The sequence below is a fragment of the Lissotriton helveticus genome, chromosome 5_1 (assembly GCF_964261635.1).
Source record: "Lissotriton helveticus chromosome 5_1, aLisHel1.1, whole genome shotgun sequence".
NCBI lineage: Eukaryota > Metazoa > Chordata > Amphibia > Caudata > Salamandridae > Lissotriton > Lissotriton helveticus.
Window position 1 is genome coordinate 1,172,330,341 of NC_136065.1, and position 17,955 is coordinate 1,172,348,295.

At 43.5% G+C, this 17,955-nt stretch overlaps 1 protein-coding gene across 4 annotated transcripts in view; it reads right to left on the reverse strand.

Moving 5' to 3' along the window:
* CCDC186 (coiled-coil domain containing 186) overlaps positions 1 to 17,955 on the reverse strand; it is a 603,510-nt gene that overhangs the window by 457,710 nt on the left and 127,845 nt on the right. For all 4 annotated transcript variants that reach the window (XM_078643863.1, XM_078643862.1, XM_078643865.1 and 1 more), the window contains exons 4-5: positions 9,250 to 9,378; positions 2,954 to 3,166 (exon numbers count right to left, since the gene is read on the reverse strand). In XM_078643863.1, the coding sequence (XP_078499989.1) occupies positions 2,954 to 3,166; positions 9,250 to 9,378 (342 nt within the window). The remainder of the gene's footprint in view (positions 1 to 2,953; positions 3,167 to 9,249; positions 9,379 to 17,955) is intronic.

Sequence of the window (17,955 nt, forward strand, 5' to 3'; positions counted from 1 at the left end):
CCAGGGATCTCACACACTGCAGAAACTCGTCCCACCCATCAGACGATTCGCTCGCTGCCACAGCCTGTGGTGGCACCTCCCCACCTAGCCAGGAAACTTCACTCTTCTTCTCACCACAGGAACCAGCGCCCACACACCAAGGCCGGTTCGATATCCATCTTCAACCAGAAGGTAGCCCCTCCTTCAGCATATTGTGTCTTTTCTCTCGTGACTCTTCAGGCACAACCCGTTCAGCTAGGCTACTGTTGTAATCTTCCAAAATATCAATTTTGTTTATTTATGCCACCTCATCCATCCATGGAGTCCGGTGTGTACTCATGTTAGGTTCTATTCTTACTCGTTTGATTCTACATTATTGAGGTTGATACTCTACACATTTGCCAGCCAGCTACAGGAGTGCGTCAGGCTATCTTTGGAGGTTCGGCCACTCATACCCACCTCCTTCAAAACATGCTCCTTTTACCAACATGACAGTGGATGAAGAGCCACATTGTTCACTGACCTTTTTTAATCCCAGTCATCTAGCACCACTGGTCCTTTAAATAACCTGAAGGATGTCTTGCATGCAGTCTGGCATTCTCTAACAGAGAAGACCCCATGGATCTCAGAAGTGAGAACACTTTCCTAAATGTCGGGTGACAGGTCATCAGGAGACACTGGCATTGCTGTATAGAAGACAGTATGCCCTCAAAAGAAAACATTTAGGGATTATTTTATAACTGATCCTAAGAATTGAATGGCCTGAGCTAGTGACTGTGGTTATTTGTATGTAAATCATCAGCTAAAAGTAACTGAAGATAATCGTGCATCAAAGAAATGTTACTACCACTGTCCTGCTGTTAAAGAAAAGATATGACTAATTTCCAAGTAAAGGAAAGAACTCTGCATTGTAAGGTTCTTCTCAATCAGGGTCTTCAGTAAATAATTTTTATAAGAAGACTAAGGTGAAAATAGGCCTCTTGTTAGTGCCTGGCAAACATCCAATATCCCGTAGGCATATAAAAAGTAGATCTAATACAACATCAATATCCTGAACTTTGCTCTCATGACCTAGTTTTTTTCTAGGTCTTGTGAGCTAGAATTTATCCATAATCTTTCTTCTTCACCAAAAAACAGCAAAAGCGGATCTATTTGTATATTTGTTGTTTCAGAAGAATCTCAGCCACTCAATCTAATTTCAGTCAACATACACCTGCAGACTACGAGATGATCCCAAGACATCATTGATGGAATGCTTGTTGCCGATCTGAATATCTGATTTGGAATCTATTCCGACTAAGAACTAGCATCTATGTGCCTTTTTCTATGCCATGTCACACACTCAGAGATGGTTGCAAAGCTCCCCTGACAATGGAGCACTTTACTTTTCTTGTGGCGGAGGGATTAAGGCAAAGCAAGTACAGCTCTTGTAGGTGAGGCTGGACTCAATGATGTTGTACAAGTTCACTGCGGCAAGCCAGTGCTCAATATGGGCACAAAGAAAATGTGGCCTCTTCTCCAAACATCTACATCGGAGTCACAGCCTTAGTTTGAATTTGTTGAATCATATCATTGCTGAAAGACCCAAGTAGAGTAAAACTGGAAAACAGTGTAAGCAAAATCTGCAGACAGACGAATGGTACACCATATAACTAGACCATGGCAATAACCATGCGTAAAAAGCTTGCCTATCTCCTTTGATGCAGTAATACGTGGCAGTAGTAATTATCCTCACTTTTAGAGTTTCCTTAAAATAATCTCTCAGGTACCGCACAAACATATGTATCAAATTCCAAATGGTGTGGTGTGGCAGCCCAGGAGCATGGAAAAGCAAGCTGTAATTTTACCCACATTCCATGTCAGCTGAAGCAGTGAATGCTGAGTCTGTAGCATTGTACCTCTACTTAGTCTCAAAGACCACCAGAGTATGTGAAGCATTTACCAGTTGGCATCAAGGGTTTGAGTATGGAACTCTATTTTTTTTGTTTGTCTCCTTTCTGTTCGATGCACTACCAACTGCCTACTGATTATGCTCACAAGGTTTTCTCACGCTTTTAAACAAGGCACAGATTTGATTTTGCAAGAGTCATAGTAGTATGTTCCAAACTAAGTTGGACTACTTTAATGTATGCTGCTGCATGGAAGTCAGATCTCTAAAAACATTAGCGGACCCAAAAATTAAGCAGCCACAGTGTGCCTGAATTTGAAGAAGATCGACCACATTACTCAGGCCTGAAATAAAACCACTGGTTTCCTGCCCACTAAACAATCAAATTCAAGACACTGTCTTTTGCCTGTAAAACATCTGTTGTCAAGGGTCAGCAAAACTGAAAAAAACACGAGGGCCCACTGTACACCTTAGTTCAGAAATCTGTATAATTAATAGATGAGCATATTTCAACTAAAACAATGTGGAGGAAAATGCTCAAAGTTCTGGTAGTGTAAAACACACTAAAATATTACCAGAAAAACCCCTGAAAAGCTTCAACAGTTAGTTAATACACCCGTTCATGGAGGCCGTGGAAGCCTTCCGAGGGCAACCTCACCTTCAGGACCGGGTCCCAATAAAATAACGGAGAACAATGACAAAAATACACATCATCCGACTATATACACCATGTTCTGTAGTGCCTCCGTTTTAAGAACTAAGAAAATTGGCTGAAAAGTAACATGCTTAAGCTACTACAGAGCACCTTAAAAATATGACAGTGAATGGAAGAGACAACTTCCCTCAACAGTGATGACCCTCATGTCAGGAAATGTGGTATGTAAACTCTTTCACCAATGCAAGTTTTTTAGTATACAGACTCGAATAAAAAAACACCTATAATCGCTCTCAAACGTAACACAAATAAATATTACATAAAAATGCTGGAAAGAGCAGTTACACACATTGTTTATAAAAGAGCTATGTCTCTTCAGAACAATTTGCTTATGAATATGAACAAGGACATATTAAAGAAGAGGAGAATACCTTTGCTTCATACAGCTGTTGCAACCTTCCTTTCTCCTGAGTAAGCTGTTTGAGTTTAGTGGTATTCTTCTCAATTTCTTTGTTTGCATCTCTCAGCCTTCGCTCCAATAACTCCTTTTCTTTCCGGAGGTCGAGTGATTCTTTTTCTCCTCTAACATACTTCATAACCATGGATTCTTTTTCTTGACGAGCCTCTTCACATTTTTTATTCGCCTAAAGAATTCAAATGAATACATATTGGAAATGGGAAAGAACATGTAAATCAGGAGTTAGCTGCATGTGCACTATTACAAGCAAAATGTAATTGTGAAAATTACAGCAGCATTTTTTAAAATCAAAACCCGTGGAAATATACACAGAATCAATGATAAAGCACCCACGCTTAAAATTTTAAAGTTTTATACATTGAGACATATCTGTCTCCCTCTGTTCCTCACAGACCTAACGCTAGATGAATCTAAATAAGTGGCAAGTAACACTCTAATTCACAGTCACTTTTCAAGAAAATCTGCCATCATCCAGAAGTCTTGTATGAAAGCATAAGTACAGCTTTCCTTCTTCCATACCAATTGAAAAGGTGATTAGAATCACGTGCTGATAAAAACGGCTTGCATATTAGAAAGTGCAATGTCCTGTAAACGCAATTAGAAATATTGTCAGTTTGGAATGATAGAGATATACATATTGATATAGATGCACACTTGTCCCTCTCCAGAAATGCTTTCATCAAAAACGTTTCCAAGTATAATGCCATTTAAGGATCAGATTAGTAATAACCTTAGAAATTGTTGCTGTGCCACATGCTAAGATAAACCTAAAATACTTATTATATATGGGTTTGGCATTTAAAAGGAAAAAGATCTTCAGTATAAAGTATACTAATTTCCAGATTTGATTCCAACACACTGCCCTACTTAGTGTCAGATTTACATTAATCTCTATGTGGTTTAAGAGCGTACAGCATCGCCAGGGTAGACCTGTAGACCAGAGCAAGACAGGAGTTCCGAGGCAGGCATCAGTGGAAGAAGGCAGCACTATCAGACATTGCATTAATCCTCATTGGAACAGTCATTCGAGGTCAGCCAGGATCTGGAAGAAGGGACTTCTGTGAGATGACAAGGCATGGCCACGCATGTGCACTAGATAGAAAGTGGCCATAATTTAGCTTTCCTACATGTTAATACGAATAGTGAGAGGCCATAACAGAGCAGGTCTCTTCGTTCCAACTCACACCTGCACCTGGAATGTTACCAGACGGCCTATAAAAACATGGCAGACAAGAAATCATCTTTTTCAACAGTCCTGTGTCCTTTATTGGTATTGTCCAACAAATATTTGTATCCTTCTTCTGTGTTTATTTTCTCTTGTACCAGATTGGTGAAGCTCCTGACCAGCTCCTCCTTACACACTGTACCAATACTTGGCTGGTGGTTGGTTCCTTGACAAATACTGATAACAGCTAATCGCTAAATCATTAATGGGCTTAGTTGTGTGCAAACTCTCGGCACTTGGGCCTCTAGTATGTGCACGATCTTTTTCAAACCACGTGCATGACTTTGTTGTTCTATTTCTATGCGAGGCATTTTTTCAAAGTTTATTGACAGATCAAAATAAATTATTTCCATCGCCAGTCAACAAGTAAAAACAATACCCCTTCACTTCACAATTTAAAAATATATTAATTAAAAACATGATAAGATCACACATAAATGTTAAAAACTCTGATTTAGCAATATTCGTCAAATGAAATATATTAAAAGGCTAAGAAGAATAAATATTTAGCAATAGAGCTCAAACCCACTTGGCCAGAACCATTAGAGTTTCAGCAATTGTTTTTGTCTGATAGCCCAGGCTGCAAAAAAAATAATTTGGAAAAGGATATCACGACCACTGGGGTGGATTCGCTCTTACAGAACCTAAGAGCAATGACTCGATCTGAGATTGTCAAACTTCTGCATAAAGGAGCAACCCATCTGCTTCTGAGCAAAACATATTTAGGGCAAAAAATGAATAGGTGTTCGACTGTTGATACAAAATTTGCAGTTCTTAGTGCCATCTATAGAGGAATCACAGCGTGCAGTGAAGGCAGCAATAGGGAGGGTACCGAAACTAAACTGCTCTTTTTCCACGATGCCCACACTGGAGTGTCCTGCGCTGTCTCAATGCTCCGACACCTGGGATAGGCGACGGGGTTATATACCAGCTGGGGGAAATCGTGTGGTTTCCTGGTTAGTGAGTACACCATGGTTCCGCTCCAAGTGATCCAAGATAGTGGCCTGCCCTGGGAGCCGTGGACATTCAGATATTTCGGGATTCCAATTTTCCACAAGGATACGACAGCCTTGAGGGTAATCTGGCAGGTGCACTTAGATCCCTAAGGGGAAACCTAGCATTCTGGTGCACGCTGAGGCTCCCCTTGATGCTGTGGGTGGCATTCACGAATATGATCATTTTACCCAGATGACTTTATTATTTTGTGAATCTCCCTCTCCGGATACTCCAATCTTTGTTTCGCTCCCTGGATACCCTTGGGAGGGAATTGATCTGGGATGGGGCGGTGCAGAGTGTTGTTGCATACCGTCTAGAGCCTGAAAAGAGGTGGTGGACTGGGTGTCCCTAACCTCGAGCTATACCATATAGCAATGCAAATACAATGGCTGGTTCGCAGGCAGCCACAGAGTGGAGATGGGACCCTACAGGGTGGACCCACACCATTGCTGGCTAGTGTAGCTCGTGTTAGGGAAACGTCCCACCAGAGTGACGCCCCCAACACTATAGTGGATCGTGCTACGATGCTGGGCAAAGTTTCCAAAGTTTTCACGCCAACCGTGCCTGTACTCCACAGTCCTGCCACTGGTGGGTCTCTCAACACGTGGCGAGGGACAACCTATGGCCCGAATGTTGCAAGAGACATTCTCACAGCCAGGGACTGTTACGCGGAGAGTAGATTACGATCACTAGAGGACCAGATGGGGGAGACAGTGTTTCTCATGAGGTGCTGCACATTATCCTGACCTTCGGGGAGGGTGGTAGGGTAGTCTCTTGGCTGTATAAATCAGAGCAGCTTCAAACACAGTCAGACCGGGCACGGCTCTGTGACAGATGGAAGACGGAGGTGGTTCTGGGTCTGTGGGATGGTGTATGACCTCGGCCACTGGTGAGGGTTCATACCATTTCTCGGAACACCTGCTTCCATTTCAAACACTTCCATTTCCTGCATATTGCGTACATAACACCACCTTAATGCAAAAATGGGTACAGACACTCTGCAATGCCCTCACTGCAGGAACCTGGTCATGCCCGGAAGCAACGGGGCATTGGAGGGGAGTGATGTCTTTACCTGGGGCATGCCCTGGACTGCACTGACCTGTGGGGCCTGGAGGTCGGCCTTTTGGGACTATCACCATCCCCGAAATTGCCCCGGGTGGATGCTAGATTCTTGCACCTGTCCCTGGTGTTAGCTAGACATGCCCTGGACATGCACTGGAAATCCTCAGAGGGTCCATAATGCGATCTAAGGTAGAATGTTGGGCAGGGGCAGAGGAGATGGTGCTGAGGGCGGAAGAAGACAGGGGCGTCCGCCAGCACCCGATTGCTGCTGATTAGGCATCTCTCCTTATTGCTTTTACGGAGATAGGGTGGGAAGGTCGAGATCAGTTATCAGCTGCTGAACGGTAAGAGTCGTCATAATCGCCTAGGTCGAAAATTGCGCCTGGGTCCTCTGGGATTAGTGGAAAGTAGGCCCAGCTGAGGAACAGTAGTGGTTGCAAGCATATTTACCACTTTTTTGGACATAGGGGGCTTAGTACTGTTTGCCATTTACATAGTTTGGGAGGGAGGAGAGTTTCATTGTATGTTAATGTTACATTGAGTTGATCTTGGGGATGGCTGTACAGAAAGTAATACAAAGCCAAGGAGATACACAGCTTAGGCGCTCTGCCTTATGAACAATGATAACAGCAGTTTTGCGACACTGTGATGTTTGGTGTGCCATTCTATTTCAAAACTTCACAGAATCATAACATTAAAACCTGTATCTCATAAAGGCACTATACACAAAGGAATGTTTTTGTTTTCTTTCATTGCACTGGATTATTTTTCACAAAATATTGTAATAAGTGCTCAAATTGCAAGCCAGATCTACTGACTTTGCCAATGATTGTTCTCTCTGGTTTGGTGTCTGTAGTTAAACATCACCACAGCTGTTGTCTCTGATTGTTTTGTTCCATGTGCCACTGCTCCCTCGTTCGTTCTTTAGTGCACTATCCACTTTTCTTACACTGCACACTTTGTCATTTATGTCTCGCCTGCTGAGTTGTTGGCAGTGTGGCTGTTCTGTTAGAGTGGGGCTGTCCTCTTACCCAAGTTGCTGATTTAAGAACATAAACTATTCCTTCATTGTTTTACTGTGATGTGTTGTGCCTTACACGCATATGTGAAGTCCCTTATTCTGTGCAGTTGCTAATCACGGCCTCAGGCCAAATGTTTCATTATTCATTTGCAATCACCGATTAGTTCGTAACCTTTCATGCTTATTATCATCTAACAATAGGTGCTAGATGTAGCGTCTATTCGGAGTGTATGCTTTTATACGATACGTTTATTTCAACGTTTGATGTCATAGTGGCTTTAGTATTAATGTGTTAGTAAATTCACAAGCGTCCATGCCTATCTTATACCATGAATCACAAGGTAACCTTTCCCGAAGCAATGCTTCTAGCAGTCTAAAATGATCCCTTACATTCTCAACGAGAAAGTGAGGCGTTTCAGATTCTAGAATAAAGCGCAGGCCTTTATTTAAATGCACCAAGGCTGTCATTTGTTAACAAACGTGGCTGCATTGACACAATTTACCCTCGTGTTGCACAAAGGCTGAGTACAGCTAAATATCAATGAAGTAGAGGTATGCAACTACAATTCTTAATACTGACCCCACATAGAATGAACGACGTTTGATGCAAATATGTTTAGACGCTAAGGTGATCCTCTTAACTTACTATGCTGTACAGCCTATGATTTATGTACACTAATATTGTTCTTATATCTGTAATAATGTTTTTACATTTATTTTACAAAAAAATTGGCTTTAAACCCAGCCTTAAGACTAAGGGCCTTATTACGACTTTGGCGGTCCTACAGCGAACGGTGCAAAGCACTGTCCGCTGTAGGACCGCCAAATTCGTGGTGCTGCTGCCCGCCAGATTAGGAGTCAAATCCTGGTCTGGTGGGCGGTGCTGCAGCGGGCTAGGGTGGCGGTCTGTCAGGCTCACTAAAGTGCCTGACATGCAGACCGCCATTCTCAGAGCACCAACTGCACCTTCCCGCACTTGGAGTAAAATGGTGCCAGTAACTCACAAGAATAAATCAAATGCCCAAAAGTCCCTTGTAGGTTTTGTTAGGGCCTAAAGCACATTCTCTCCAGGTAAGTTAAGAGGGGTGTATGGGCAATATATATTTAGCCCTAATTAAGAGTATAGTGCTATTTATAGGATCCGATAAATAAGGATACCACAGGGTATGTTATTTATCAGGTGAGAGAAATAGCACCCATTACGATTTTTAGGGAATAAAATGGGGATTTTTGTGTGTTAAACACCAAAATCTGCATCTTATTGTACAGTAAATACAGTATGCTTTTCCCGGTTACTTTTCGACAAGTTTGTCCTGCCGAAATGTAACGAAGATTGAAGTATTTAACACATCCGATAATTATCGGATGCGTTAAATACAACCACATTCGTAATTATGACCCCTGCGGGGTTTACGCAGGGATCAAAAACAATAACACACTGGACCAAACAGAATTTGTATTTTTGTATAGCTGAGTAAAACCTTAAGACTGGAAAGTGTGTGTGTGTGTGGGGGGGGGGGTTACAGCAAATGAAGCAACTGCAAGGGCACTGTACAGATCAGGACAGACACAAACGTCATTCTCCTTTCCTCCTGATAAGGACTATGACAGCTGTAAGAGAGGGACTTAGCAAGCAGCTTATTACACTACATGTACCAGACAAGTATGTTAGAGTATCCCTGTCCTAATCCTCCCTTGCTTTCTCATTAATATTCTATACATTGAACTCTTCTTCATATAGGAGCAACAGTAAAACTCTGACAAGTAAGCAGATCACTTTACAAAGATATCTTCTCAAGTCGCCCAGAAGTGCCCAGCTGTCACTAGAACCAGACATGCGCAATTGTGCAGTGTCATAATATGCATCACTATATATTAGTCACCAATTATTCAAAGTTTGCCATTCCAGTGTTGTTTACAATGTTAGAAATCCAAGGCCATTTACCTGGTCCATACGAACTGCCATTTCCTTCTGCAACTTCTGGATGGCGTTTTTTGCAGCTGCATCCTGAGCAATCAATTTATCTTTAGAAGCTGAAAGTTCTTTACTGAGTTCTTCAATTCTTTTTTCTAACTATAAAAAAGCGAGGAAACATTCATAGTGTCAGAGTAGGGTAACGAGGTTAACAATGAATTCACATACAATATTAAACCACAGAGTAAAAACAGCACTCATCAGGAGATGTACTTCGTTAGAATATTAGGAACAGGCTGAATTTCTAATATTGGCGCTGGCGACAACAACTGTTCACTGACAAGTTTCAAACTTACTTGTTAAAAATCGTTGCACTCTGCATATTTCTATATGTTTTCCGAGGGCGGGAGCGGAGACATTCGGACCGCCATTCCCGGAGGGGAACACTGCCCACTGCACACTGCACACTCAGGTTGATGACAAGCAGCTCTGGCCGACACTTACTGGTGGCAGAGACGGTGGCTGGAGAGGGTGAACTACGCAATTGTTTTTGATTAGTGACTATGGTTCGATTGAAAAGGGGAATTCTGGCAGGACACAAATGGTTCAAATGTTGGTTGAATTCTGTTATTGTTTCACCGATCAAAATTTTCCGATTTACACTGCAACACAAGCATATGTTGTGTGATTTAAGTAATGACGCCTAGCTGGCAAGCGATGTATCAGCCTTATGAAGAGGCAGAATAATAAATATGGCAAATGTTGAAAAACGTAACTGTTGAAAAACGGATCAATAAAAAGATCCCCCTCCCCCCCCCAAAAAAATCTGCATATTTCTACACAGGTTAAGACACTCGTTAAAAATCGTCTATATTGAGTAGCATTGCCAATTTTCAATGAATATTCCGTCCAAACTAATGGAAGTGTTATGGGGAGCTTTTCCTGCATTTTTTGATGTTGTAATACTGGGTAACTGAAATGTACGACAGCTAAAACTTACAAGAGAAACTGCTGGAACAGCAGATCAAATCTCTAGCACGGCAAACACATCAACACTTTACATTACCAACACGAATCTGGCATGTTCATATGAAGAAAAGCACAAACAAGCCTCAAAACACACCCATTCCTCCAAAGCATGCTTCAGGTTCCACTATCACTGTTTCTACATAGCCCAATTAAAAAATACAGATGACAAGTCAAAAGTGAGTGGAACTAGCTAGGAGGCAAACTGTGGATTAAGCTGGTGTCTGTAAAATACATAACTAGCACTTACTGTAAAATACCTTTCCTTCAGATTACCAAGTAATCCAAAAAGAATTACCATACTAATTGTTGTACTTGTTATTCCAAGTTCTGCCAGCTCTAGACCCTCATATTGTAAAGGGTAGGCAGTATGGAAGAGAGGCGGGCTCACGTTTCAGCCATAACTGAAGAGTGGCCCTTACAGACTGACCCGTTTCCACTCTCAGTCCATCACTCTCTAGTTCACATAAGAAAAGTGGGGATGATCAGTGCACAACCTGGAGGAAAGGGAACTTGAGCTACCCGTTACTATTGTAAATTTACCCCAATCTGAGGACTAAAGTCAGGAGCTTCTTGTGGCAGTGTCTCAGCACATCTCTTCCTTCCGCTTTGAATTTCGCTTGTTGTCAACAGTTTTTACACGTGGACCTCCAAATCCCTCAATTATTAAGTCAGTGTCATATTCTGCCTCGTTGAGAGACACAAAGTGCAAATTCATCCTCAGTGAGCATTCTCCTTGGTGGACAATAGGACACTATCTGGATGCTGTAGTTACCTTTCTCCACAAAGAGTGTGATAATTAATACATTTGTGCCTGGAAAGAACACTAGATATGGATACCCATCACAGTGTACAAGGTAGGGCTACCCCTTCCCTGTGAATGTGTCCCAGTCCTAATATTCTAGCCAGAGATGTACATGACGCACCTCTCATACCATATGACTGGATCCTATTCATGTCATTCGTTAACAAAGCATGCCTCCAGAAGGCGCTCCCATCGGGGTGCTTTCCATATATATATTTTTTTGTTCTTCTACAAAAAATGCTTCACAGTTATCAAAGCATTACACAACAAAAGATGCTTGGTTATATCAAGTAGATGGGTGGTGCACATTGGGGCAAGAAGAGAAGAAAAATGACGTGTCCTAAATGTAGAGAGATTACAAACAAATTACTACCGTATACATATTGACCAACGGTTGACCAACCACACTGTCTAAGTCAGTGTGTTGTAGTGGGGCTGCACTTCTAGTTTCATCATCTTTGCTTTAAAGACTAGTTTAAAGAGCAGAAGAGACCTGAATATCTGGAAGTCACTGGGTGGATATTGCCTTGTGAAGGGACTGAAGGTTAAAGAGAATAGGATGCAACAGTGATACCGAATATGAGGAGTCCGGAATGTGGGGGAGTCTTTGAAGGGGTTTGAGGACTACTGTTAGGAGTCTACACTGAACCCTGTCCTCGATGTCAATGGAGACAGGTGGGCGGATGTTGGTGAAGGTTGCAGATGGTTTTAGTGGCCAAGTCCATGACTTTGTTGAGATAAGAGGGTAGTATTTTGGGTATCTAATTTTGCAGCACATAAGTGAGGTGGGACAAACCTTTTGAATATTTAGCGTCAGGAACCTGTTGGTGGCAGTAATAAAGGGCTCGACCTGAATGGAGAAATTAAACTGTACATCATTCTTGCAGATGGCAAGGGAGTACGGGAATCATTGTAAAGTTCATAATCTTCCTGGTGAACTGGGTTACCTTATTTCTCAACAGGTACTTTTTACCTGGAAAAAAAAATTAAGTACCTACATTTAAACTGACATGTTGCAATAAAGAAGAGATCTCTTTATATATGAACCCGTTAAGATTCTCTGTATGAATAGAGTATGCTGGTAGCTCGAGAGAAGAGTGTAAGGAGCACAAATCTGTTCTCTTGTAAATTAGCAGGCTTTGTTGTAACACAACCGAGAAACCTGGTTTGTGTCAGCCCCAGGGCAACTTTAGTTACTGTGTTCCAATTGTAATAATATCTGTTCACAATTGGTATCTGGGGGGCAGAACACTACAGGACCCCAAAATGTACTACCACATAATTCCCCGTAGTGCTTCAATGTGTAGTGTAAGAGCACTCTAAGGCGCTATCAAAGGGGGTGATTTGAGCTAAAAAGCCAGAACTCCGCCAGCGGCCAAATACTTCTACATAAATCAATATCTTGTCAGCACTTTCCTATTATTCGGTAAAGGTATAAATGTATTCAGGTACAGAAATATGTATTTGGGCAAAATGGAGAGCCAAAACCTGAAGTAGGCAGATTAGAAAGAAAGACGTGGTTGGAACCTGCTGGCTTGCTCTTTTAGGGACACTGCATGCAAAATACAAGGGAGGAATCTAACAAAATAAAAGTAAACATTTTAAAGTTTCAACCTTTGCATTAAAATTGCATTTTCGATGTTTGGTTGTGAATTAAGTATTTATTATTTTTTGTATTTATTTTATACTTGCTCCTTTATTTTTGTTTATATTTTTAAGGTTCAAATCACAGAAATTGCTTTGGTAGGTGGCCCCGTCCCCAGTACTTCACTGGGGTCGGTCCTCATAAGACGTATGGTTAAGAATCATTGGTCTACTCCAGAGCCAGACAGGGGTCTATCACAACAATGGCAATGAATATTCAAATACTTAAGACACTTTCTGTCCTTCCAGGTCAGCAAGGCCTCACATTCCGAGAGGGAAATAGATTTATGATTAGTCGTATGTCTGAATATCATAGACAGAAACAGCATTTGACAAATATGCCAACCTAAATATCATTTACAAAGAAATATAACTATTGGGTGTAAGTTTCCTACTATTAACTACAATGGGAAACTATGTTTGGAGGCAGAAATCTGAAAACAATCTTCTGGCTCGAAGATCGAAGCGCTAAATGGTAGGATGGATCAATACTCGACAAAACTGGACAAACACGCGGTACGTATAGGAGAAGCAGAACAACAAATCGCTGATACAGAAGATGGACTCCAACAAGTAGCAGAGAAGACATCAGACATTACTAAACTGCTAGAAGTCATCCAAGCCAAAAATGAGGACATTGAAGCGCGATCGCGCCGCAACAATATCCGCGTTTTAGGGCGGCCAGAGTCCACAAATGTGGGGCGGCTAGAAGATTATGTCAAGGCGATGCTGCAGGAAATCTGAGGGAAATATGAACTCTCTCCTCTCTTCGCGATCGAGCGCGCACACAGATCTTTGGCAGCGCGGCCTCCTCCGGGGACTCCTCCGAGGCCCATCATAGCCCGTCTGCTCAACTTCAGAGATAGTGACACTGTTGTACGGATAACAAGATTGAAGGGCGCGATTACATACCAAGGAAACGCACTATCCTTTTACCCGGATTTCACTGCGAATGTACAAGCGGCACGCAAGGAATTTCAAACCGTCAAAAAACTGTTGCAAAAAGAACAGATTCCATATGCAATGCTGTACCCTGCACGCCTGAGGATAGGCAAAATGGAGGATGGAAAGATTTTCACGAAGCCCAAGCATGCTATGGAGTACGCACGTACTCTTAGGCGCCAGAAACAAGCGGCGTCCGCATCCCCCACTTCAGACATCGATGAATGACCAGTAAGGGGGTGCATGCAGGGTTGGACTTGGGATGGACTTTGTGGACAACTGGAGGGTAAGAGGGGGTGGCTATGCTTTGAGGGCGGCTCACCTAGGGGGACAGACACTGCTTGTTCAACGGTTATACATGCTACGGCAGGGTCCCATGATCCACAGGGTTGGTGGAGATGATAATTATCGATGGCTCCTCTCCCGCTATCACCTGGGAGCGGTCGCAGCCGCCATGACCCCCGATGGGTGATCCCCGATGGGAACTGTACTTGTTTAACTTGGGGTTATTTAGGGAGTTATGTGAGGGCCATGTCTTTAGCAGGTTGGGGATGCTGAAGTTGGAGGTGGGAGGGGGTGATTCTTTTCTTTGTTATGTGCCAAAGGTTTACAACATCAAAGAGATTGCACTAAATTGTCAAGTATGTAAGAAGCACGTAAATGACTATTTGGTTCATAGAGGTTGCATTGTACTCACACACTACAAATACAGGGGATACATATAATTGCATCACATGGAATGTCCGCAGACTCAATACCCCACAGAAAATCAGGCAGGTGCTAGCACACTTAGACAGGCACAATGTTAAACTTGCGTTACTACAGGAAACCCACTTCACGAAAACAACAGAGGATAGAGTGGCCAAAAGATGGGTGTTCTATAGATTAGCAACCTCCTATTCCTCATACGGGAGGGGGGTCCTAGACAAGAAAAGGGTCCCATTTACGCCTATCCAAGCTAGCACAGATCAGGAAGGTCGCTGGGCAATGGAACTGGGGAAATTGGGCAATGTGTTGGTAACCATCATCAGCCTCTATCAGCCAGTAGTGGACGATACTACTGCATATCTGAATATGTTTAGGGAATTGCGGACATGGCCCGAGACGGACATAATATGGGGAGGTGACCCCAACGCACATCTGAATCCCACAGTAGACAAGTCTAACCCACATGGTGCGAGGATGGTTAAAGACGCTAACTGTATCAAAGACGGCATGTTAGAGTTTGGGATGGTGGACACTTGGCGACAAAGACACACAGATGTCTTAGCAGGCACCCACATCACACCTGCGACAAATAGTTGGTCCAGATTGGATTACTGGTTACAGAGCGAAGGGGCGAATAACTGGGTAACTGAGGTTTGCACCCTCCCGAGAACACTATCAGACCATAACCCAGTATTCCTCACATTAAGCATCCCTCAAAATCCCCATAAACCATTCACATGGTGGTTTCGTGCAGAGTCATTACTTGACCCGGTATACGCTGACACCATCAAAGTTGCCATTATACATTATTTTGAGACGAATATAGGATCAGTAGAGAGTCAAGAGACATTGTGGGAGGCCTTCAAGGTCACAATTAGGGGCACATGTATTAGCACATCAGCGGGGATACTAAAGGACATACGGGGCAGACTGGCCACATTAGTGAGGCAATTAAGCGAGTTGGAAGTTCAATATGATCGTGCACCCTCGACAGCCACACTCGCTAGTATACACGAACATATTGCGGAATACAACACCCTTGCCGATACAGAGATAAAGTATTTATCGAAACAACACGTTGCCAGGCGTTACGGCGAGGGGGGACGTCCTAGCAGATCACTAGCTGGTAGACTACAAAGTAGATCATGCCATCTCCCGGTTGAGAGTATTGTGGACAAAGACGGGCAGGCCCATTTTTTCTTCAGTCGCCATAGTAGAACAATTTCGGCAATTTTATGCCATGCTGTACTCCTCAAAGGGCGGAATGGATGAACAGGCTATGACTGACTATCTAGATGACATTGCATGTGCATGGTTGTCAGACGTTTATCGGAAATACCTTGGCCTTCCGCTGACAGAAGAGGATGTGACTGAGGCCATCAGCTCGCTCCCGAATGGTAAAGCTCCCGGGCCGGACGGGCTTACCGCAGAATTCTATAAAGCACACGCCTCACCTGTTACGAATGTACGCAGAAGCGTACGAGTCGGGCCGCCTCCCTCTTTGCGCCAAGCAATGATTATCACCCTTCTGAAAAAGGACAAACCCCCCGAACGTTGCGAATCATACCGTCCGTTATCTCTTATAAACCTGGACGCCAAGATTCTGGCCAAAATTCTCACCACAAAACTACAACCACTCATGCCACTGCTGGTACTCCCAGATCAGGCTGGATTCATTCCCGATCGCTCCACATCCCTTAATCTGCGCACCATTTTCGCCATGCAACACGTACTGAAGCCAGACCTCCCAGCCGTAGCAGTACTGCTAGACGCCGCTAAGGCATTTGACTCTATAGAGTGGGTATATACGTTTCACGTATTGCGAAGAATCGGATTCCGCCCCATTTTTATATGCTGGATCCAGATACTGTATACCGAACCATCCGCGAGGGTGAGAGTAGGTGGAGACACGTCCGAACCGTTTGATGTTGGACGAGGTGCGCGCCAGGGGTGCCCATTGTCCCCACTTATATTTGCTATCGTGCTGGAACCACTGGCATGCATAATTCGGCAGACCCACAGAGCGGCGGCCCTTAATTTTAACAGCAGGCCGGTAGGGATCTCAATGTATGCGGATGACATGGTCCTCTATGTTCGTGAACCGCAACAATATCTATCACCTGTCCTCCGCGAATATGTAAAGTTTAGCTTATTCTCTGGTCTCAATATAAACTGGGATAAATCCGTCATCATTCCTCTGACTGCAGCAACCGCCCCCCCTAAGGTTGAATATCCCTTGGTCTGGTCTGCAGACCCTGTTAAATATCTGGGTATATGGATTCATAGGGACCCCGAGATAGTTATCACAGCAAATTATGGTGCGGCGTACACGGCACTGGTCGCGCAGGTCGACAGATGGCGGAGTCTCCCACTATCACTAGCGGACAGGATTTCAGTCATAAAGATGGTGATACTCCCCAAATTCTTATACTTGTTCTGTAATATACCGGTTCCGTTGACCAAACATTTTTTCCAGACTATTCAAACACAGGTATTACGACTTGTCTGGGGCGCCAAACCACCGAGAATAAGCTGGCATACATTATCACTGGCATACGAGAGGGGTGGGTTTAATGCACCAGATTTTTACATATACTATTTGTGCTGTCCGGCTCAATATGCTTACTACTGGTATCGACCACATGATTTCATCCCACACGTAGCAGTGGAAGAGGGGGATGCACATCCAATACCACTGAGGGGCATCATAACACACACACAAAGGCACATTCCCAGGGCAGAAATTAACACTTTGAATGTCACGGTAGCGGCTTGGCAAGCGATTGGACGGCGAACGCAGAAGCTCCCTTTGTATGCCCCTGCAATGCCCATAGAGGGACACGCAGCACTGCCTGTGGCCCAAGATAGGGGGTCTACACAAGCACTTCGTGAGGCAGGCATAACATGTATGAGTGATCTATTCCCAGAGGGTGCGTACCTCACAAGGGACGATCTATCGTATATAAAAAATCCTACACTTCTATTCCAGTTCACTTGTTATCGCTTGCGACGAGCGATTAAAGATCACTACACTTGTTTCCCGGATGAACCGGAGACACTGTCGGCTTTACAGACACTGCTCACGACCCCAACGAGAAAGAAACTGATCACCAAGTTATACAGGGCAACACAAAAGGATACACCGCACAACTCTGAGGCCAGCCTCATTCGCTGGAATAATGAAATAGATCCCCCCATCACAGAGGAGGAATGGATGAAGGTATGCTCACTTACGGGTAGATTGACATCAAACAGTAACCTCCGTATCATTCACCTTAAATTTATCCATCAAACATACTACACTCCTCACAAACTATGGAGGATAGGCCTCAGGGCATCAGATGAATGTAAACGATGTGGGTTCGGGGGGGGGGCGGTTTTATACACTTAGCGTGGCAGTGTAGGCCAGTTTTTCTTTACTGGGAAAAGGTTCTAGCACTTATCACTGAAATGACAGGACTAACCCTGCATAATACTCCATCGTTGTGTTTGTTAGGTCACGATCCCCAGCTACAGGGTATGATGGGTAAATTCGTACAACTGGCCTTACTATTGGCAAAAAGACGCACTCTATTTACATGGGACAGTAGACTGCACCCTAAAGCGGACAG